The sequence below is a fragment of the Lemur catta genome, chromosome 3, assembly GCF_020740605.2.
Source record: "Lemur catta isolate mLemCat1 chromosome 3, mLemCat1.pri, whole genome shotgun sequence".
Taxonomy (NCBI): Eukaryota; Metazoa; Chordata; class Mammalia; order Primates; family Lemuridae; genus Lemur; species Lemur catta.
The window spans coordinates 24,043,561-24,065,442 of NC_059130.1; the positions used below are offsets into that span (position 1 = coordinate 24,043,561).

Consider the following 21,882-nt stretch of genomic DNA (forward strand, 5'->3'; position numbering starts at 1 on the left):
AGCAGAATTACATGTGTGTGATTTCCCTCCATAAATATTCGTGACTCCTACTCCTTCTATAGCTTGTTAAATATGTATATTTGACCACCCTGTTCAGTATAAAATCTTGTTGCCTTTTGTCCCTTCTTTGAGGCATGTGTGCCTGGCTTCTGGCCTCGGCCCTGGTTCACAACATGTTAGAATGGCTGCGCAGCAGGTTGCTGCCCTTTATGACAAATAATGCTCTCCTTTTTCCGAAGTATAAAACTCGTTAATATTTTTTTTTAGTTGATACTGGTAATACAAAGACAAATAATTGTATTATCAACACTCACTTTATAATCACACTATGAAAGTGATAATTGCTACCATAAAGTGCTATGTCAGTACAAAGAAAGTTTCTAGGACTATTCAGGAGGAGGGGGCACTTTGCATTTGAACTGAGACTTTGAGGGTAAGTAGTTCTCCAGGCAAAGCAGTTATATTGAGACTACTCCACTGTTGGCACTGTTGGCACTGTGATTATTTTAAAAATCAGTTGGTCACATACCTACTAAAAACCCTTCCTTGACATTTTATGTTTTGTTTTGTTTTGTTTTGTTTCGTTTTGTTTTTAGAGACAGGGTACTACTGTGGTACCCATGATGGCAACAAATCCTGGGCCCAAGCAATCCTCCTGCCTCAGCCTCCTGAGTAGCTGGAACTAAAGGCATGCGCCACCCACCATACCTGGCTCTTAACTTGACTTTTTGTTGCACTTCGAGTAAAATTCAAACTCACACAGCCTGCTCTGCCTATGTCTCCAAACTCTTCAACCACCATTCTTCCCCCTCACCCATTTAGCTCTCCTCATACTTTCCCTCAAATATGGTTTAGGTGCACTTTCTCATCTCGGATTTTGCAGCTTTCTGTTCCTGTTGCTGTTCCTCCAGCTCTTCACATGTCTGGGTCAATGTTATCTTTTTAGATCTCAATAGTACTATCCAAAGGGGTCTTCTCTACCCTCCTGTCCTTCACTTTTGTTTATTTCCTTCACAGAACTTAAATCAGAATCTTTAATTATCTTGTTTACCTTCTAACTTGTTTATTGTCTGTTTTTCCCATTAGAAGGTAATGCTTATGGCAGAGAGGCTTATTTACAACTATATCCCCAAAGTTTAGCCCAGTGCCTGGCTCATAGTAGACATTTGGTAAATACTTATTTATTTATTTATTTTTTTGAGACAGAGTCTCACTCTGTTGCCCAGGCTAGAGTGCCGTGGCGTCAGCCTAGCTCACAGCAACCTCAAACTCCTGGGCTCAAGCGATCCTCTTGCCTCAGTCTCCCAAGTAGCTGGGACTACAGGCGTGTGCCACCATGCCCGGCTAATTTTTCTATATGTATTTTAGCTGTCCATATAATTTCTTTTTATTTTTAGTAGAGACGGGATCTCGCTCTTGCTCAGGCTGGTCTCGAACTCCTAAACTCAAACAATCCGCCTGCCTCGGCCTCCCAGAGTGCTAGGATTACAGGCGTGAGCCACCGTGCCCGGCCCTTGGTAAATACTATGAGTGAATATCAGGATGGCAAGAAACCTGTATGTCTGACACTATGTGACTAGGAAATAAAGCTGGAAATACAGTTCAGGGTTAAATTGCCATGATAAGGATTTTGAAATTTATCCTATAGGCAGAAAATTTCTCTACTTCAAATATTTGAGTATTTCTGATTTTTGACATTTGCAAATAGTCCCCATACTATTTTTTGCGTATTATTTTTCTTTAAATAGACTTTTTAAAGTTTGTCCATCTGCTACCTAAAATCATCCCAGGTAACCTCAGGGGTTCACATATGAAACTTTAGGAAATGCCGCTAAAGGTAAAAATAGTTAAGTGATGGTTTAAGCAAGGGAGTGGTATAGTCATAAGTATTTTATAAAGAAATATGACAGTATTAGGAAGGATGTTCAGAAAGGAAGCAAAAACCAGTTAGGAAGCTATCGCAGTGGTCCAATCTAGAGACAAGAAAGGACTGAACTTGAACTAAGGCAGTAAATATGGACAAGACAGGGTTCCCCAACCTATGTTGAGTTGCATAATTATTTCATTATATATTACAAGGTAATAATAATAGAAATAAAGTGCACAACAAATGTAATGTGCTTGAATCATCCCGAAACCACCACCCTACCATCCGTGGAAAAATTGTCTTCCATGAAAACGGTCCCTGATGCCAAAATGGTTGGGGACCACTGGATTAGGAAGTTTATGTATAAGGCTGATTCAACAGGAAGTGACTAGAGGACAATAGAGAAGAGTTGAGGATGGATCTGAGATTTCTGATTTAGATAACTGGGATAATTCCAATAATTGATCTAAGGAATCGAAGAGGAGCAAGTATGGAGAAGTGGATTTTGTTTTGAATATATGAGTTCAGAGTGCTTCTGTCATGTTCAGGTGGTAATATCCAGTATGTGGAAATATGGATGTAAAAACTCAAAACAGGTTGGGGTAGAAGAAATAGATTTGAAAATCACGTGGACAGTGGAGTCAAAGTCACCATAGTGGGTAAGACTGCCAGTAGGAATGGGTAGAGCTTGAGGAGAAAGTACTGAGGACAAAATGCAGGTTCCTTAAATATCTGGAGAAGGGGAGACAGGTTGCCTTTCCCCGGCAGTACAATCTTATTTCTACCATCCCCCAAATACTCATAATTCTAGGATATATGTAAAAAAAAATGAGGCCATTTTACAGCTTCTCTGATATATAGGTCTTCAGAAAGAATCAATCTGGCTCACTAGACAAAAATCTATTTTTAATTGTATAAAATTATACATATAAAATACATAAAGAGTACTAAAAAGATAAGTAAAATCTTTGACACCAAAAGTGGACAGGTCAGGGAACAATTTTTCTCTAGTTCCTTGGGATTCTACTGAGTGGTATTTGAGAAAAACAATAAATCCAGGAGGTGCAAGCACAATTCTTCCCACAACTCACACCCCTTTAACACTTCTTCCCAGAGAAAGTAGCATAGGAAAAACAGGAGCGTTTATGATTTCTGAGTTATAAATACCAATAAAAACAGATAGATGCATCTATTATTTAATGTAGGAGCCTCTACTCCAAACCTACATGTGCTTCATGGAATACAAAGATGAGGCTTGGAGAATTCAAGGAAGCCCCTCTCAAGCACTAATATAATTGTAGCTGGACTCCTTACCTCTGATCCATATGTACTGGTCACCAAGATGATTTCAAAAGCAAGAAAGCTGCCTTTCATTTTGTCCCTATCTAATCCAAAAGAGCAAATGGTAACCTGTTTCCTAGTCTATTCTAGAAGTAAAGTCTATATATTTGTTAAATGGAAAGTCCAACTGCAAGAGCATTAAACATCTCAAGCTCAGTTTAGAAAGTATACTGAGCAATAATGTAGTATAAAAGAGATCACAGAAACAAGGAAAAAATATATCTTAGAGAGACTACCAAAAAATTCTCCAAAAGGAGAATGCTTTAGCTGTACTACAGGTCATTTCTCTCTTACTTCACCCAGGAGAGAGGTTAGGGAGGACAATGGTATTAAAAACACAAATAGCTGATCATTAATTCTCTTTCCTCTCCTGCAGTCTCCCAAGGTTCCAGTTAGGAAGTGCTGTAATAATACTAAAATCTCGTCTAATTTTCCTGATCAACTCATGCTCTAATCAATGTGGAGGAAGAGGAAAGAAAAGAGAGAAATGAGATTCTAAGGTATGTACATTTAAGGTAGTAAACAGCAGCAGCTTAGTGGGAGTCAGAGGAACATGGCCCTCACCCACCAAGTAGGGCCAATAACACTTCCAAAAGCAAAATGATGGAAGATGGAAAGGAGGGAAAAATGTTTTACCTTCTATTAGTCTATGCAGGCAGGAAGGTCTAAATACAGGGTTTAACTAAGCTGGGAGAGCAGGGGAGAAATGAAAAGGGAATATTGAAAGATAATCGGTTTCAACCCTGACCCACTTGTTACTGTAGAGTGCATCTGGAAACCTGGACTGCTGGTATGGTACAGATATGCCCCAGAAGCAACTTAGATAGTAAACTCCCATGAATTCCTGGGCAGTTTCTTAGGAGTGATTTAAAAATAAGAAACCAGGTGAAGGGAGAGGGGGGAAATTCTAAGAAACCATATCTCTGCTTCCTTTGGAATAATAAGATAGAGAAGCCTCAAAACAAAGTGGCATTTGGAAGCAGAGGAGTAATGTAGTGATGGGGAGGGAAGGGGTACCAAGCAGGTTTGGCTCAAGATAAACTAAAGCCAAAGGCTTCATACTCATACCCTGTTTGAATCCAAGAGAAAGCAGGAATAAAGTGAGGGTGGGGCACATAGTCCTTATTTAGTCTACCTGTTATTTCAAAAGAAGGAGACATGAACACTTAGTCAATCATATTGTGCTACTGAAATGACTACACAGAGTTAGCCTGGAAGTTTAAGAGCTACCAGAGCTCCAAAAACAGCTTGCTCTTTCTTGTAGAGTGAAGATGTTTCAAATGAAATTACATCCAAAAACTGGAAGTAAGAAAAGGGATCTCTTAGCAAATAGGAATCCAGGTGTAGAATTTATACATATATATCTATATTTTAAAGTATAAAATTGAGAAAATATGTACAGAAATCATCCTAAGTCTTAGAAAGGAGACATACAAAAAGGCCTGGTGAGGATGGGGAGTATGTGGGTGGATGCCTAGCAGTTGGAAGAATGCATATTGCCCAACTGCCCAGCAGCCAGCATGAGAATATCTTTCTTCTCCTTGTGGAAGCGCAGCTCCTTGCCTGCCAGTCGGGCTTCATCCAGTTCTCGCTCGGTGGAGGCCAGCTCTCTAGACAGTGCCCCTGGTACAGTCTGCTCCCTGCTTACCCAGTCCAAGGCCATTTGGTGGCGAATATCATCATCCAGGGCCCGGTGTGAATAATGAGCCAACACCTCCTAGTGGGGGAGGGGAACGTGAAGATCACTGAGAGGGTAACGGTTCATATCATACCACATTGACCCATCTGGGACTAAGAACTCTTAGCCTTGGAGACCTAACTGAGGTCAGCACCTAAGTCTTTCAAGGAGATTCTTAAGGAAACTTCCTGGTACGGAAGGTAAGACAGGCAAAAGAATCACAGTTAAGAATTAAATAGGAAAGATTATAGGAGTGGAGAGGACACTTTTGATTTTCACAACCTGGTAACCATAGGCCTGTTTATTTCTAACATAGCAGCCACCTCAAAATAGTTTTCTGCCAGACTCCTCCTTACCCCTCAACTCATAAGATCTCTTACCTGACGAGAGCACTGTCTTTCCCTCATGGCCTTAAGGCTGCCATTCCAGTGCAGCAGTTGAAAAACTGTCATTAGCTCCTGGGGAAGAAGATATGAAGTAACAGGGCAGTGATTTTATATTGAGAAGTTGCATCAGAATTACACAGGAAATCTTTTATAAAATGAATTTGTGGAAACATTTCTCATCACTGTGATATGCCCTTGGGGGGTGGAAGCTATTTATATTTTGAAAAATATTCTAACAACCTTCTTTCCCTTCCTTTCCAATATCAATGAATCAGGGATTAGTAGGAGGCATTTGCAGCTGACCCATGTTATTAGAGCGAGAAGAACAGTACCTGGAACTCCAACATTGACTTGCCCTTGTTGGACTCCAGCATGAATCGGAAGGCACCAATCCCTGTATTTGGGTTGTCAGCTTCCTCCCTGTTGCCCTGGTAACAGAGGAAAGGAAAAGACAAATAGACTTTCAATCAGAATTATCATCTCAGGCAGCACTGCCCGATAAAAACATAATGCAAGCCACATATTTAATTTTAAATTTTCTAGATGCCACATTAAAGTAACTCAATTATAAAGCAAGCCACATTAACCCAATATATTCAAAATATTATTTTTGAATTATAATCAGTATAAACATTATTAATGAAATATTTTACATTCTTTTTCTTGCAATAAGTTTTTAAAATCTGTTATCTACTTTATACTTAAAGCACATCTCAATTCATACTAGACACATTTCAAGTGCTAAATAGCTATATGGAGCTAGTGGCTATTCTATTGGTCAGCACAGACCTATAGGTGGTAGAAAAAGGTTAATCTGATTTTCCCTATTTTACAAAGTGGGAACACTGAGGCTTAAAGAAGTGCTCTGATTTAGCCAAAATAAAAATGAGTTTGCCCAGCCTGAGCAAAAGCGAGGCTTTTGCTCATCTCTACTAAAAATAGAAAGAAATTATATGGACAGCTAAAAATATATATAGAAAAATTAGTCGGGCACAGTAGTGCATGCCTGTAGTCCCAGCTACTCGGGAGGCTGAGGCAGGAGGATCGGTTGAGCCCAGGAGTTTGAGGTTGCTGTGAGCTAGGCTGACGCCACGGCACTCTAGCCCGGGCAACAGAGTCAGACTCTGTCTCAAAAAAAAAAATGAGTTTGGCATACCATACTGGATTAGTCTAAAGGACAACTGGGCAATGCATTTGAAAGGGAAACTATAGGAGCCATAAGTGTGGGAAACTTTGACTTCCTGGTCATTTGCCTAATGTGTCTTCTATTGGTTATATAACCCTGCAAGGGTGGAACTAAAACACTTTGTCCTACCTTCAAGCCTAGTGGGTGCAAAAATCAATATAACATAGACGTTAAGAGCATGACTGGAGCTCCCACTAGTAGTGTGGCTTTGGGGAAGTCATTTAACCTCTCTCTTCCTCAGTTTCCTCATCTGTAAAATGGGAATAATCATAGTCCTACCTTATAGGATTGTTTTGAGAATTAAATACATTTTCTAAATTAAAAATAAAAATTTAAAAAGGGATAAATGTGGTATAGAACTCCAATCATATAAAATGTGGGTACATTATTGTGTTGGTCCTGGTGTCCAGTTACACAATCCAAATCCATTCTGATACCGGCTATGGTTTGGTGTAGATTTGCTGGTGGTTTTTCTCTCTGGTTTAACTATTGGGAGTAATTCCAGATCTTGGGGCTGACTGGGACTCCCCAAGTAGGGCATCTTCTGGTTTATTGGTGACCTTTTTGTCAACTAGGAAATTAGGACCAGGAAACTACTGGGAACATAGGGATCCAACTTTGTCCTCCTACTTCCTAAGAAGTTGCCTGCTCTTTCTAGCTGGTTCCACGTACCCACACATCCCAAGATTAGAACTTTATTCAGCATTCTTTGAGAAAGGGGACTAGGTAGAAGTCAGGAGCTAATCAGGTTATATATCCAAATTGAGTTTATTGTAGGGTTTTCCTGTATATGTATTGCACCTAAAATAATGGCAACCACTTAGTAAGTAAAGCCACAAGTACTAGTTAATTATTGTTATTATTATTTGTTGTTACTGGACTAGAATCAACTGGAGGTCAGAACTACTCAAGATCAGCCCATATTGATTAACATGTAGTTAATTTTTGTGGTGAAGCAAGGATCACAAAATTTGGATTTAGAGGAGGAGGAAGGAGGAAAAAAAAAGTACAAAATTTGGATTTAGAAGTGAAAACCTGGAAGGAAAAAGGTAATTTTCAAAATTAGGCATTAGGGCTCTAAGGCAAGCAACCATTTCATTTTTACTTGTAATTGTTCAATGTGATACCTTATTCAGTGCCTCCTAAACTTTTCCATGACATGGCACATATAAAATAATGATCATATCTGTACAGCCAACTGGGATATACAGAGGAGGATGCTGGCAGCCCAAATGATTTTGGGCAGAGGAGTTCATCTGTCCCAGGCCTTGCCCAGTCCTCTGGGAGCTGAGGGTAATCAATATGATGGCACACCTTCACCCTATTTGGACTGTACCAGAGTGACATGACCTACCAGTTGGAAAGTTCTGCCTCATATCACACTTCCACACCTAACATGGTTAAACCAACTCCATTTATTCAATAAACATTTTATCACAGAATACTTGATAAGTGAAAGGATCGTTAGAATATAATTGGAAAGGAATTAGAGATAATTTAATTCAATCCACAAAGCAGATAACTGAAACAATTTAGTATATGTAATTATATCTTAACTAAATGCAAAGAGAACAGAAACAGAAAATTGGTCACTTTATCACCCTATCAATGAATTTGCAGGGAGGAAGAGGAAGGCAGTTTTAATTTCTAAACTGTAACTTTAAACTAAGTGCTTAAAGGCCCAGCATGGTGGCTTATGTGTGTAATCCCAGCACTTTGGGAAGCCAAGGTGGGAGGATCTGCTTGAGGACAGGAGTTCAGAGACCAACCTGGGCGAGACCCTATCTCTAGAAAAAAATAAGAAAAATTAGCCAGGCGTGGTGGTATGTGTCTGTAGCCGCAGCTACTAGGGAGGCTGAGGCCAGAGGATCGCTTGAGCCCAGGAATTTGAAGCTGCAGTAGTATGATCATACCACCACACTCTAGCCTGGTTGACAGAGTGAGACCCTGTCTCAAAACACACACAAAAAAGTCTGCTTGGGTTTCTATCTAATCTTGGCTGGTACTACCACTTCCTAGCTATATCACTTTAGGCAAAACTTCATTTCTGTGTTTTAGTGTCCTCATCTGTAAAATAGGGGTAATAATAGTACTCACACCTAATAGAATTGTTATGATGTCCAAATGACATAAAATACATATAAATCTCCTAGAATAGTCCCTGGCACAAGGATTAGCTATGGTTATTATTATCATCATTATTTGAAAGAACAGTTGTTCTTTTTAAAGAGAGCAAATAAATTATCTTCCTCATTTCTAAAAAGGGAAAAAGATAAGACACTGTATTATAAAGTAGTTCTCTATTGATAAGATGAAGTAATAGAGGCAGGAGACAAGCAAAAATAAAAACAGTCTCGGCCGGGCGTGGTGGCTCACGCCTGTAAGCCTAGTACTCTGGGAGGCCGAGGCAGGCAGATCGTTAGAGCTCAGGAGTTTGAGACCAGCCTGAGCAAGAGCGAGACTCCGACTCTACTAAAAAAATAGAAATAAATTAGCTGGACAACTAAAAATATATATAGAAGAAATTAGCCAGGCATGGTGGCACATGCCTGTAGTCTCAGCTACTTGGGAGGCTGAGGCAGGAGGTTCGCTTTAGCCCAGGAGTTTGAGGTTGCTATGAGCTAGGCTGACACCATGGCACTCTAGCCTGGGCAACAGAGTGAGACTCTGTCTCAAAAATAAAACAAAAATAACAGTCTTATGGGCACTGTGTCTTATGTCTGTAATCCCATTGATTTAGGAGGCTGAGGCAGGAGGATCACTTGAGGCCAGGAGTATGAGGCTGCAGTGAGGTATGATTGGGCAACTGCACTCCACCCTGGGCAGCAGAGCAGTACCCTGTCTCGAAAAACAAAACAAAGAAAAACAAAACAAAAAACCCTAGTCTTATTTAAAAAAAAAAAACAAAAAAACCAGTAAGGGACTAAGGTCTTAAACCAAAATTGGGAAAAAGCAAAATTCAAGCTCACTTTTCATTTTGGAATACTAAAGTTCCATAAATCTTGAATTAAAGGTTTCTAGATACCAAAGAGACACAATGAAAGAAGACAAAACAACAAAAAACACATAAACACAGATACAGAATTAGAGATTGAGACATGGAACACGTGACACAACAGAGACTAAACAGAAAGAACAGAGAGGTAGACAGGAAAGAAAACAAGAATTCATGCTCTGTTTCCCGGTAATTTATAAGAGTTCCCACCTGGCCAGTTCACCCATCCCCCACTCTCCTTCCTTCCAACTCCATGCAGCTTACATTGAATGATGCCAGGGCTTCAGAGACACTCTTCTCAATGAACTCATCAGTGATTCTTCGGGAAGGATGTTCATTAAACACAGAGTTCATTAGTGCAATCTTTGCAGCACTCCTCCGGGCCTCAGCTTTTGTGGGGCAAAACTGGGCAGGGGAGAAAGAGTGAGAATATGTGTATATGTGCATCTGAGGAAGAGAAAGGAACAGTGGGAGGGAAATATTTGAGGTAGAAGACACTTGGACACTCTGGATAAATCAGTTGCGTTCAACACACTCCCCAAAGTTTTTATTGTAAAATGGTTGGGCTGTTTGGAAACATAATTTTGATTCAACATCCTGAAGTCATTAAGGAACTGGAGACGGCTATAGCTCATACCAAATTGAATGCAGAATGAGGAAGACTGCCGATGTCAGCATATAATCACTGGACATGAAAAATACCCCTGTTTAAACTGTCGACAGAATTAATTACTTAAAAGCTAGATTCTGGCCAATTGATTATCAATAGAAATCTGTATCTTGTTCTCTTATTCTGTGGACAGGCAAGATTTTTTTGATTTCTCTAGATAATCCAAGATTAGAACAAAGCTGTGTCTAGGCTGCTTTTGCAGAGGAAGCCTCTGGTCTCTATCAGAAGCACCCACCTGGGATTCCTGGACTTCACTTTTAGCTGTAGGCAAGCATTTTTCCCAGTAGTGTAGTGAGCCAAAGGAGCTATCCCTGAACAGGGTACCATAGGACAAGTCTGATTTTCAGAAAATAAATCATTCAACTTCAGATCCCTAGCCACCATAGTATTCCTTTATAATTTATCTTTACTGGCTCCCTCAAAGGCCTCTGTTCCCTCTGTCATTTATGATTAAGATTAGGGGAAAGACCCCCCACTGGTAAATTTGACTGGCTTAAAAAAAAAAAGATTAAGGGGAAAGTGATGTTGCAGTTTTTTAAAGTAGACCAGGTTATGTTTACTACTTAACCATCATTACTATCATTAATTCCCAATTTTCTTTAGCTGACAGTTCTCTCTGAGGCAGCATATGGAGCTTAGTACGTTAGCCATAAGTCTTCTTGCTTCTTCAATTTCACTGTCTCTACTTCTCTAGCATACTGCGCATGCTGCTCTATAGTGGTGTTTCTGAAAAAGTCATCTGTGAAGAAAACCACCAGGAGAAATTTTACCTGCCAAAGTGGATGTAAAAGGTGCAAGCTAAAAGAGGCCAACAGAGATAATTCTACTCTTTCAGAAAATAACAGAAATCAAATTACTATGTTTCAGTTATGGGCATCATCATAAAAATTTTAAATCATTATTTAACAATGTGATGAAGTGGAAAGAAGGAAAGATCTTATTCTCTAAGATAAGAAAGCATAAACATTAGTCACCCTGGGCATATATTTATTTCTCTGAAATGGCTAAAGATCTGAGGGAAAAAATTTAGTCACCTGATTTGAAATAAAGGTTCCTTAGGATTTCAGTGGCATTCATGCAATAGATATATTAATTGCCTACTATGTGCTGGGCACTGAGTTGGATGGTAGGGATTTAATACTGAACAAAAAAGGCGACAGACACAATCTCTGCCTCCATGGAGCATACTCCACTAGAAGAGACAAAAAATTATGATATGTTGTAATAAGTGATGTGATAGGGCAAGTTCAAGATCCTATGGAAGCACATAGCAGGGGTTTTAACGTTGTCTAAGAGTTACACAAACCATATGGAAAACAGAACAAAGTTGTTTACTATTTTCTCTAAATTCCTATTCAGACTCTTAAGTTGACATTTCAGAAGCTGCCTCCTGTCTGCAATGTAAAAAATCTGTCTTTGTTGATACTCTTCACCCTAGTCCATAATAATTTCTTACTACCCCATAATGGCAACCATTCTTTTCATTACCATAGGTCTTTCTTACAACTGTAGAATGTTAGTAGTAGAAAAGACTTTAGAAATAATCTAACCTATCCCCCTTCATGTTATAGGTTGGGAAACAGGCCCAGAAAAGTTACCTGACTAGCCCCACTGGCAGTCAGGGGAACCTAACTCTTAGATGAATACTGTTTCCACCATACATAGTCCCTCCCCTTGATCTCTTAGAGAATTCAAACCTTGCTTTCTTTAGTAATTGTCTATGAAAAAGCACTAAGGGCCAGGCGTTCTGGCTCATGCCTGTAATCCTAGCACTCTGGGAGGCCGAGGCAGGAGGATCACTTGAGCTCAGGAGTTCGAGATCAGAGTGAGACCCCATTTCTACTTAAAATAGAAAAAATTAGCCGGGCGTGGTGGCTCCAGCAGGCTGAGGCAGGAGGATCCCTTGAGCCCAGGAGTTTGAGGTTGCTGTGAGCTAGGCTGATGCCACGGCACTCTAGTCCGGGCAACAGAGCGAGACTCTGCCTCAAAAAAAAAAAGCAGAAGAAAAAAAAAGCACTAAGGGCAAAGAATATTGTTCTATATCCTCAAGAAGAGATGGCAGGAAGTGGGAATGCAATAATGGAAGCTAGATCAGAACATGGGTTGGGTGCTGGTAGTTTGATAAAGTGAGCAAGGGCATATTCAAATTCAAAATGAGTTTGAGTTTTTGAAAGAAAAGCATGCTACTGAGGTTCTTTTGTGGTCAAATGAGCCTCAAATGCTTGCCAGAATTATTTACTCAGAATTGGTTTAGGTCCTCAAATATGTGATTTCAGATGCACATTTAATGGCCAGAGTGGTAGAGAAAGCCCTTACTAGCACCTGAGCATTTATTGTTTCTACTGCCATCTCACAACTCTTACCTGGAAACTCCCAAAGCAACTTCCCCCAGGCAGGGTGACATAGCAGACATAGGGAGGACTGTTGGAGGGAACCATCTCATAAACCACTAAAGCCCCATTCTTCAAGTCAGCCCCACGGGACTGTTTCATCTGCCAGAATTCCTGAAGTGCCTCCACAACGTTCACTACAAAAAGAGAAGTAGTTAAGTTCAGCAACGAGAACACCTTCAAGTAGTGCTGTGCTTCAATACAGTACCTGTAATCTGTACCTACATTAAGAGTCTGCCCCTTAGCTCCTTACCTATCACCATTTAAAAGCATTTAAATTCATAAACCTAGACTGTGATTAAATTAATCTACATAGGAAGAACAGAGTATGCCTGCTTTCCTCCCTTACCTCTAGTTCACATTTTGATTTAGTCCTAGAATAACTTAAATATTGGGAGTAGAATTTCCAAGGTCAGTAGAACATTATCACTGCCTGATGAAATACAAGTAGATTATACCACAATTGGTCCGCTGGCCCAGGATCATGATGACCAGCACAATAAGTGCTAACATTTATTGAACACTTACTGTATGTCAGGCATTTCCTTAAGTGTTTTACCCATTTAATCACAACAACCTTATGAGGCAGGTACTTTTATTATCCCCGTTTTACAGATGAGGGAAATGAAGTATAGAAAAGTTAAATAATTTGCCCAAGGTTATAACAGCTAGCAAGTAGAATTCAAGAATAAGAATTTAAACTCAGGCAGTCTTGGTTCCACAATCAATATTCTTTTATGCAATACTGCCACTCAAGGAAATACGAGCAAATAGTGAGCAAATCCATGGCCAGATTCCTTATCTATCCAGGAATACTATGTGTATACTATGTGAGATGGAAGAAAGACAGAGAGAGAAAACTTCTCTTCTGAGGCTTTACCTTGGTATAAATGATTTTTGGAGGAACTGTATGGTGGGAGACACTTCTCCATGGGTCTCTCATGCTCCTTCACATCTTGCTGGGTATGTTAAAATTGCAAAGCCCTGACTGCTCTTTACTTAGGGCATTTCTCAGGACTGTGTTTGCAGCAAGAAACCTTAAGGGATGAGGTAATGTCTCCCACTGGGACAAAGAACAAGCTTGCTTACAGCTTGTTATAAAATGGCAGGTTCTCCAAGCTCATTATCCTCTCTTGTGATGCAACCTGTGGCCTGTGTAAGCATCTACCTGAGCCCTCCACATCGGACTTGGGAGGAGGCAAAGAGGACTAATACAAATGTGATGCTCATGCTACTTGCTATGCTATGAGTAATGAAGTCTTTTGTCTCTGACCCAGAAGTCTCTTGACTTCAGCCAGCATCCATGAAACAATAACTGGCTAACTTACTAGTTGTAAATAGGATAAAATCAAACTCCAGACCTGACATTGTATTCTAGAACACTTCTTCCCATTCCCTACTTTTTCCTTACGTAGCCTACAGTGTAAAGAGGGAGAGAGATATTAACCAAATAATTTCAAACAAATGTAAAACTGTAACTGTGATATGTGCTATAAAGGAGTAGTAGATGGTGGGAAATGCTGTAGGAATATCTGAGCTAGTTAAAAGGTCAAAGAAAGTTACTCTGAGGAGGTGATAACTATGCTCAGGTATGAGTAGAAATTCACTAGGCAAGAGATGAGAGAATAGTGTTCTGAGCATAAGGAACAGCATGTACAAAGGCTCTCTGACAGCAGGGAACATGGTGAATAAAGGGACTAAAAGAAGGCCATTGTGGGTCCAAAAGAGGGAATGAGGGGAAGTGTGATGCAAGATGAAGTTGCTAGAGGAGGCAGGGACCAGACCAAGTAGGGCCTTTTAGGTCATGTCAGAGTATTGGCTTTATCCTAGAGCAATAGGGAGCAATTGAAGGATTTTAAACAGAAGGAGGGATGAGAGCAGTTTGCCTTTGGAAAGGATCACTTTGACTGTAGGGTTCCAACATTTAACTAAAGCCTTCTTATAATAAGAAGTTATCACACATGCTTTCCAATATCTTGGAGATATTGCAACATGGAGTCTCCTACTCTTAATTGCAACAAGGACTCATTCATTCTTTCATATTACCTTAGTTCAGGTGTTTCAAGAAGACACCAAGATAGCATAGACATGCAAGAGATGTTTTGGGGAGGAAGTAGGAGAAGGCAGGAAGAGCCCTCAGATCACAGTGAAGGTCTGACACCTATGGAAGAGAGGGAGGGAAGGAGGTTTGGATATGAGGACCTCAGACTGCAGTGCAGTTTCATGAAAGGTTTGGCCAACTCAGTGGGAAGTCCTCATGCCAAAGGAATCCCACATCTCACCAGGATGTGCCTGTGTATGCTCAGTCATTGGCTGGGAGCAGCCTACAGGAAGCGTGGTCTTGGTGCAAACATGGTGATGGGCCCAGAGGGGGCAGCACCTGAGGCTGTTAGTTATGCTCCCTGTAGCAGGAGATCTGAACAGCACATTTTCATGGCTGCCATACACGCATTAAGCAAAAATTTGAGCACTTAATAAGTGTGTGGCTCTATTCTAGGCATTAGGGATGCAAAGAAAAACACACAGTCCCTGTCAATAACGTGTTTAAAATCTAGTACCCAATAATAAGTTATCTCACCTGCTCAACAACAGAAATTGAAACAACCCATACACCAACCAGAGGTGAAAAGCAGCATAAGCTCTTTTCTAATACCGTATCTTTGACTTTTTAGAATGTTCATTCTTCTATTAAAAGACAGCATGAAAAGGAAACTCTCTTTCCCACCCTTGGTTTTGGCAAGGGCTCTTCAAAGGTCACTGCTGCCTAGAAAGCTTAGCCATCTTTGTTCTTTCCATTGAGATCTTTTCAGCCCCAGTTCTCTCTTTGAGACAATTTAGCACAATGCACTGGGTGACAGCTCTCCTGACATGCAAACAACAGAGAGAATATTGGAATAAAGAAGAAGGGGAGGAGACCACCATAATTAGGAAGGTCTTATTAAAAGGCATATGCCCAGTCTATATTCAGTTAAATCCCTCTTGGCACAGAGTAGAGGACCAATTTTTAATGATTACTCAAAGCCAAAGGAAATGGGGAGTCTTATTTCAGAAATGTGAGTATAAAATGAGAGATTGGGCAAAATGGTCAAGAAAAAGCAATTAATTGTGATCAGCATTTGAAAATGCTCATAGACTCATTAATTTTTAAAGCTGGAAGGAACTCTAGAGATCATCTAGTCCGATTTAGGCTAAGGTAGGGCAGATGACTTACTCAAGGTCACATAGCTATTACGTAGTTGGGGCATGAATCTAGATATCCTGATGCCAGTGTTCTTTCCCATTTGGGAATCTTAACCCAGGGTCAAAGATCCAGTCTATGGTTGGGCTTCACAGGGGCTCACAAGCCCCCTAAAACTGTTAAGTAAAATTATATGTGTGTATGCATATAAGTATTTGTGCATGTGTATGTGCATGTGACAGTTTTTGTCAGATTTTCATTGAGGAACCATGGATATAATGGTTTACATAAGGATATAATGGTTTACATAGGAATGATGAGATGTACATGTTTGATAGCCACAATTGCTTTCTGTAAGACCAAGATAGTGAGGGATATTTAAGTGCATATATCCTGATGTTAAACAACAACAAAAAAGAGAATAATTTGGTTTTTGCCTTTAAGAGATAAAATATTAGATGAATATCTAAGTGCAGTGAGAGGTACAGATCATTTATCTACCAGAACAAAAACATTAGAACAACACATGAAACTACAGTAAAGATTTTATATTACAAGAATAAATATAGGGGGATGGGGAAAAAAGAACAAATACAATATGTGGTGGGGGAACAGGGATAAAGAGATAATAAATAGATAATGAAATTGAGAGGTAAGTAAAAAGGCTCTCCCTGATCATACAGGATGGTGAGAATAGCTGGCCCAGCTTAATTCACATTATTACGGAAGATAGGGAAACTGGTTAACAATATTTCATCCGGTATTTACTATTTCAGTTTTTAGAAGGTACCCCTGAATAGTCCACAGTACAGTCTCTGTGGAAGGGAGGGACTGGGAAGTACTAATAATAGTGACTTTGGGAAGGGAACCTGGTAGACTGAATAATGGCCCCTCCTAAGATGTCCATGTCTTAATCCTTGGAACCTGTGAATGTTACCTTATGTGGCAAAGACTTTGCAGATGTGTTTAAAGAATTTGAGATAGGGAGATTATCCTATCTGGGTAGGCCCTAAAGGCAATCACAAGTGTCCTTATAAGAGGGAGGCAGATTTGACAAAACACAGAAGAGGAGAAGGCATAGAGGCAGAGACTGGAATGATACAGTCAGAAGTCAAGGAATGTCGGCAGCCCCCAGAAGCTGGAAGAGACAAAGAGTGGATTTTCCACTAGAGCTTCTGGAGGCAGCACAGCCCCGCCAACACCTTGATTTTGGCCTAGTAATACTGATTTTGGACTTACAGCCTCCAGAGCTGTGAGAGAATAAATTTCTGTTGTTTTAAGCTACCAAGTCTGTGATAATTTGTTACAGCAGTCACAGGAAACTAATACAGGAACTAATCCAACATTTCTAAAAGTTAGAAATATTCAGACCAATCAATTTAACTCCAGTCACTTAACAGGAAAAGAAGCTATCTGTGATTCTGAGGAAAAGGAACAACTAAACAGAAAATACCACACAAGATTCATTTGTTCAACTTAGTGGAGTAGCTGGGTAAAATTTCCCATCATATAGTGATATTATAAGATAAAGGGATAGCAATAATTCCAAAACAACACATTTGAAGAGAAAAATGTAGTAGTTATAGAACAAGGAAAGTAACTTGCTCAATCGTGCCAGTTTAGGGATTGTCAGATGTCAAACATGAGAAGGGGACTATATGCTATGTAGAAAAAACGGGCAAAGGAAATGGTAATGCTAATAATAGCTATCATTTGCACAGTTTTCAAAGCATTTCCAAATGCATAATAATAGCAACTAATCTGAGTACTATTATATTCTGCATGCTTTACATTGATTATCTCATTTAACCTACCTAAAATTATCAGGATAGGTATTATAATACCCATTCTACAAAAAGTAAACAAATTAAGGAATAGGCCAGGATTTAGAAACAATGTTTGTTGGGCTCAAAAGTCCACACTCTTTTCTATTGTACCATCCTGCCTTCTTGTACCATTAATCCTCACACATGCTCTATAAAGTGGACTGTGAGCTCCATCAAGATAGGGACTAAATATCTGCCTTGTTCACCACTACATCTGGTGATCAATAAATGTTTGTTAAATGAATGAATGGAACAGATGAGACTTAGAGAGATTAAGCATCTTTAAGATCACAGAGACACTATTTGACGGGGCCAAGTCCTCTGACTCCAAATCCTATACACTATAAATTGATTAAAAGCATGTGTGTATGTTGGGTAGGTGGGTGAGAGGGGGAGATAAAGGACAAACAGATGAAATAATGGAAGAATTTTTTTGTATGAATGCTAAGATCCTACATGAGTGAAGGTAAATCTAAAGACTGTGACTTGGCTTGGTGCCAAGCTCATGCCTGTAATCCCAACACTTTGGGAGGCCAAAGAGGGAGAATCACTTGAAGCCAGGAATTTGAAACCAGCCAGGGCAACATAGCAAGACCCCATCTCTACAAAAACTTTAAGTGGCTGGACATGGTGGCATGCACCTGTAGTCCCAGTTACTTGGGAGGCTGAGGTGAGAGGATTGCTTGAGCCTGGGAGTTCAAGGTTACAGTGAGCTATGATCACACTACTGCACTCCAGCCTGGGAGACAGAGCAAGACCCCAGCTTAAATAAATAAAAAATAAATAAATAAATTTTAAAAAACCCACCGTGACTGGAAAAGGGGAATTTGAAGCAGTCAGGAAGAAGATGTGGTAAAGCATTGCTGGATGAGAGAATGGTCTGGGCAGAGACCAAAATAAATTGTATTCAGGGGAATAGAGCCATCCCCCAAATACCATGCCATCAGTCACAAGGGTATGTGGGTACATGCCAATGGCAGCTTTGCCTAAGAATTGAAACAGAATAAATGATTCCATGTGGTGAAGGATTTCTGAGCCAAATCGGCAGAGATTCTGCTTGCTGAACTATCTGCCAAACTCTCCTAAAGAACTGGCTGGACACCCAGACTGGAAATGAGAAACTTAAGAATAATGAGAGAAACTGTGATGGGAGGTGGGAGAGAGAATCACCACAGAGTCTGAAGCCTGACTGTTCTTTGTCAACACAATCCTCTTTTTCCCTCATCCTTGGTAAGGAAATGAAAGTTTTTACAGGATGCCCAGTTTAGAAGCCAAACCAGAGGCTCTCCAGGTAACACAGACAAGAAAAAGGGTATACTCCTCTATAATTTTAATAAATGCCTATAAGTTTCCTATAGGAAGACTTCATATTTAGGGTGACCGCTCCTGGCTACTCTTGTGCCCAGAGGCAAAGACCTTCCCTTGAACTCAACTTAAAGAGACCTGAAGTAGCAGGATAGTAGCTGATGGCAGTTCCGTCATATAACCTTGTTAAATCTAGGAATTAAACTGGAAAAATAACTCCCTCAATGAATTTCAGAATCATTTTCATTTGTATACCCAGCACCTAGCAGAGTACCTGCCCTATGGTAGGAGTTCAAATTGTATGAAGAACAAAAGGAAACTTACAGTAAATGAATCATTAGGTATGTATAGCAAAATGGATCTGAAAATCTGTTCTCATCAGAATTTTTTGGTTTACACAATCAGGATTTAAGAGTGGGAGAAAATGAGACATGCTATTCTTAAGGAAGTATGAACCAACAAATCTGAGATGATGATCATTTTTAGGCACCCATTATATGTCACTTGCAATATCTCAGTTAATCCACATGATCCCTGAAGAAACTGAAGCTCAGTGAGGTTGAGTCCCTTCCCCCAAGACCATAGCTGGTAAAGACAGAAATCTCCAAAGCCTGTGTGTGCTCTTTTCACTACACTTTCTCAAAAACAAAAACAAAAAAAGTCTATAGAGAAAGCCCTGCAACCTTTCTCTGTATTACTATTAAATTAGAAAGTTAAAGATATAGTTACTTTCAGGTCAAGTAGGACGTGACCAAGCAGACAGAAGTGATGTTGGAAATTCCAGACTTAAATTCTGTATCCCACACCCCTCACTATATATTCCTTGTTACTTACACTATAAATATGGAACTTGAACTCAGACAGGAAATTCTACATTGGTTAAATAAAAACAACGAAGAAAATCCTCACATCCCCCTTCCCAGAAATTATACATCTTTAGATGAAGATTTCTAAGCAAAATAGGGTTTCTACCTGGCTCATTTCCACAGAATTTAACATCGACAGAGCCAAGGCCTGGGATTTATCCTCAGTTCCTGGACAAGGGCCAGGAAAACAAAGCCAGACAGAGGCAGGAGTTCTGAGTCTCCATACTAAAAAAGACAACCAAAGTGAGGTACTAAGCCACAGGAAGCTGGTGTGGGCTCAGTGGTATGGGTCCAGATTTAAAGAAAGGCACAATTATTATGAGTGACTTGTGAAGGTACTACCTAACTACCCAGCAAATCTTACGTTGCATTGAAATTTCAGAGTTAAGTAAGTAAAGAATTAAAAAGTCGACGTTAAGGAGATGGAGTAAATTAACGGGAGCGTAGGAATTGATGAGACCACAGAGGAAAGATTGAGAGGGTGTGGATGAGAAATGGAATCTGTGATGAAGGACAGGATCCCACACAATGGGGACTGGTTCTCAAAGGTAGAAAGATGTTAACGCCTTAAGCTAGAGGAGGAATTCTATTTCCGAAGGAGAAAAGGTTGAGAAGAAAAGAGGACTGTATCTGATAAAGGGGGTCTCTGGAGAATATATTAATAACTCAGTAAAGGGGAGGAGGTGGGAGGCTTAAACGTATGTATGTGTGTGTGCGTCTGTGCGTGAGCGTGTGTGTAGCCCAGAAGTAAACTCCCCAAAAGGAAATGCATGTTAGGGCTCCATGCCAGGAAAAGCGAGCCGGAGGACTGTGGGAGCAAGGCTCCCTTACAGAGAGTGTCCCGCAGGAGGCCAGACCCGCAGACTCACCTCGGCCATAGCCCTGCGTGTGCTTGGCGAAGCTCCTTACCACGGCCTCCACAGCCTCCCGCAGCACAGCCGGGCTGCCGGCGGCGCCGGGGGGCAGGGGCAGCCCGGGGGCCCCTGACGCGAGTAGCGGCGGCGGGGGCGGTGCGGGGGGCGGTGGGGCCGGCGGGGGGCCCGCTGGGGGTGTGGCGGCAGCAGCCGCGGCCCCAGTCACTCCGGGCCGCAGCGCTCGAAGAGTGCCCCTCCCGCTAGTGCCCACTCCAGGTTGCAGCCGCTGTGCTCGCATCGTCTCCATCCCGGCTGCCAGTGGAGTAGCGGCCCTCACTCAGCCTGCCAGCCTGGCCAGCTAACGGTCCCCGCCACCCCAGTCAGCGAGCGCCTGGGGACTGAGGGCGGTGCCGAGGCCGAGCTGTCAGTCAATTGAGGGCGGGGACGAGCCAGGTCCCATGCCAATCACCAGTGAGGGGGCGGGAGCTGGAGGGCTCCCGCTCCGCCATAGGCAACATATTGAGGAGGGCGGAGGTTCTGAGGACCAATTGCAAAAAGAAAAAGCAATATCTTCTGTAAGGCAGACGCAGAGCTTGGGCGCGTCTTTGAGAGTCCTGCGGCGAGCTCTAGAAAGCTGGCTAGAATCTGGGGGCGGAGCTTGAAGAAAAAAAAAGGACCTGGATGCAAGGCTGCAGAGAATTGTAGACACAGGATTCTTAGAGAACATTTGTCTGACCATTTCATTTTATAGATGTAGATGAGGAACGTGCGGCTCAGAGAAGTGATGCGACTTGTCCAGTATCACATGCAATTGGTGGGGGAATGAAAGCAAGAAAGATACTGGAATTTAATGAGCATATACTATACAGTGTACTTTAGTGCATTGTTGTATTTAGTGATCACAATCACTAACTAGATTTTATTATTTTATGGATAAGGAAACAGATGCTCAGGGAGGCTAGATAAATTGACCAAAATTAAATAGCTAGGAGATGGCTAAGGGGCGCTCAGACTTAGATGTTCTGATTCCCAATATTTTTATCTTTTCATTATGACACATTGTTGGGTAAAGTTATGATTTCATCTGTTCTAAGCAAGGGGGAAAGTAAGAGAGTAGAATGAAAAGCTCCCTTTACCTCCCTTTAGAGTGAGAAAGAGAGTATATGCAGAAAACCAGCTGAGAAGTCATAGTGGGGGGGGGCAGATTAAGAAAGGTACCTTGTTCATAGAAACTGTCAGGCTGGGTTCTTCTGATTTCTTTGCACACATGCACACACACACTACATAGTCTGTCAATTGACCATTTTGCAGTTTCTACTTAGGTGAGATTAACTGCCACT

The 21,882-nt window shown here is 40.9% G+C and overlaps 2 protein-coding genes across 5 annotated transcripts in view; one reads left to right on the top strand and one right to left on the bottom strand.

The window, feature by feature from the left end:
- POLR3GL (RNA polymerase III subunit GL) overlaps positions 1 to 21,882 on the top strand; it is a 48,744-nt gene that overhangs the window by 10,331 nt on the left and 16,531 nt on the right. For all 4 annotated transcript variants that reach the window (XM_045544880.1, XM_045544881.1, XM_045544882.1 and 1 more), the window contains one exon: positions 3,585 to 3,708. The gene's annotated coding sequence lies outside the window, so the exon portion shown is untranslated. The remainder of the gene's footprint in view (positions 1 to 3,584; positions 3,709 to 21,882) is intronic.
- LIX1L (limb and CNS expressed 1 like) lies at positions 4,377 to 20,954 on the bottom strand. Its single transcript, XM_045544872.1, has 6 exons — positions 20,558 to 20,954; positions 12,487 to 12,650; positions 9,718 to 9,858; positions 5,605 to 5,700; positions 5,267 to 5,344; positions 4,377 to 4,925 (listed from the first exon to the last, which is right to left on the bottom strand). Exons 1-6 carry the CDS (start codon positions 20,847 to 20,849, stop codon positions 4,683 to 4,685), a joined length of 1,014 nt encoding a protein of 337 aa, XP_045400828.1. The 5' UTR covers positions 20,850 to 20,954; the 3' UTR covers positions 4,377 to 4,682.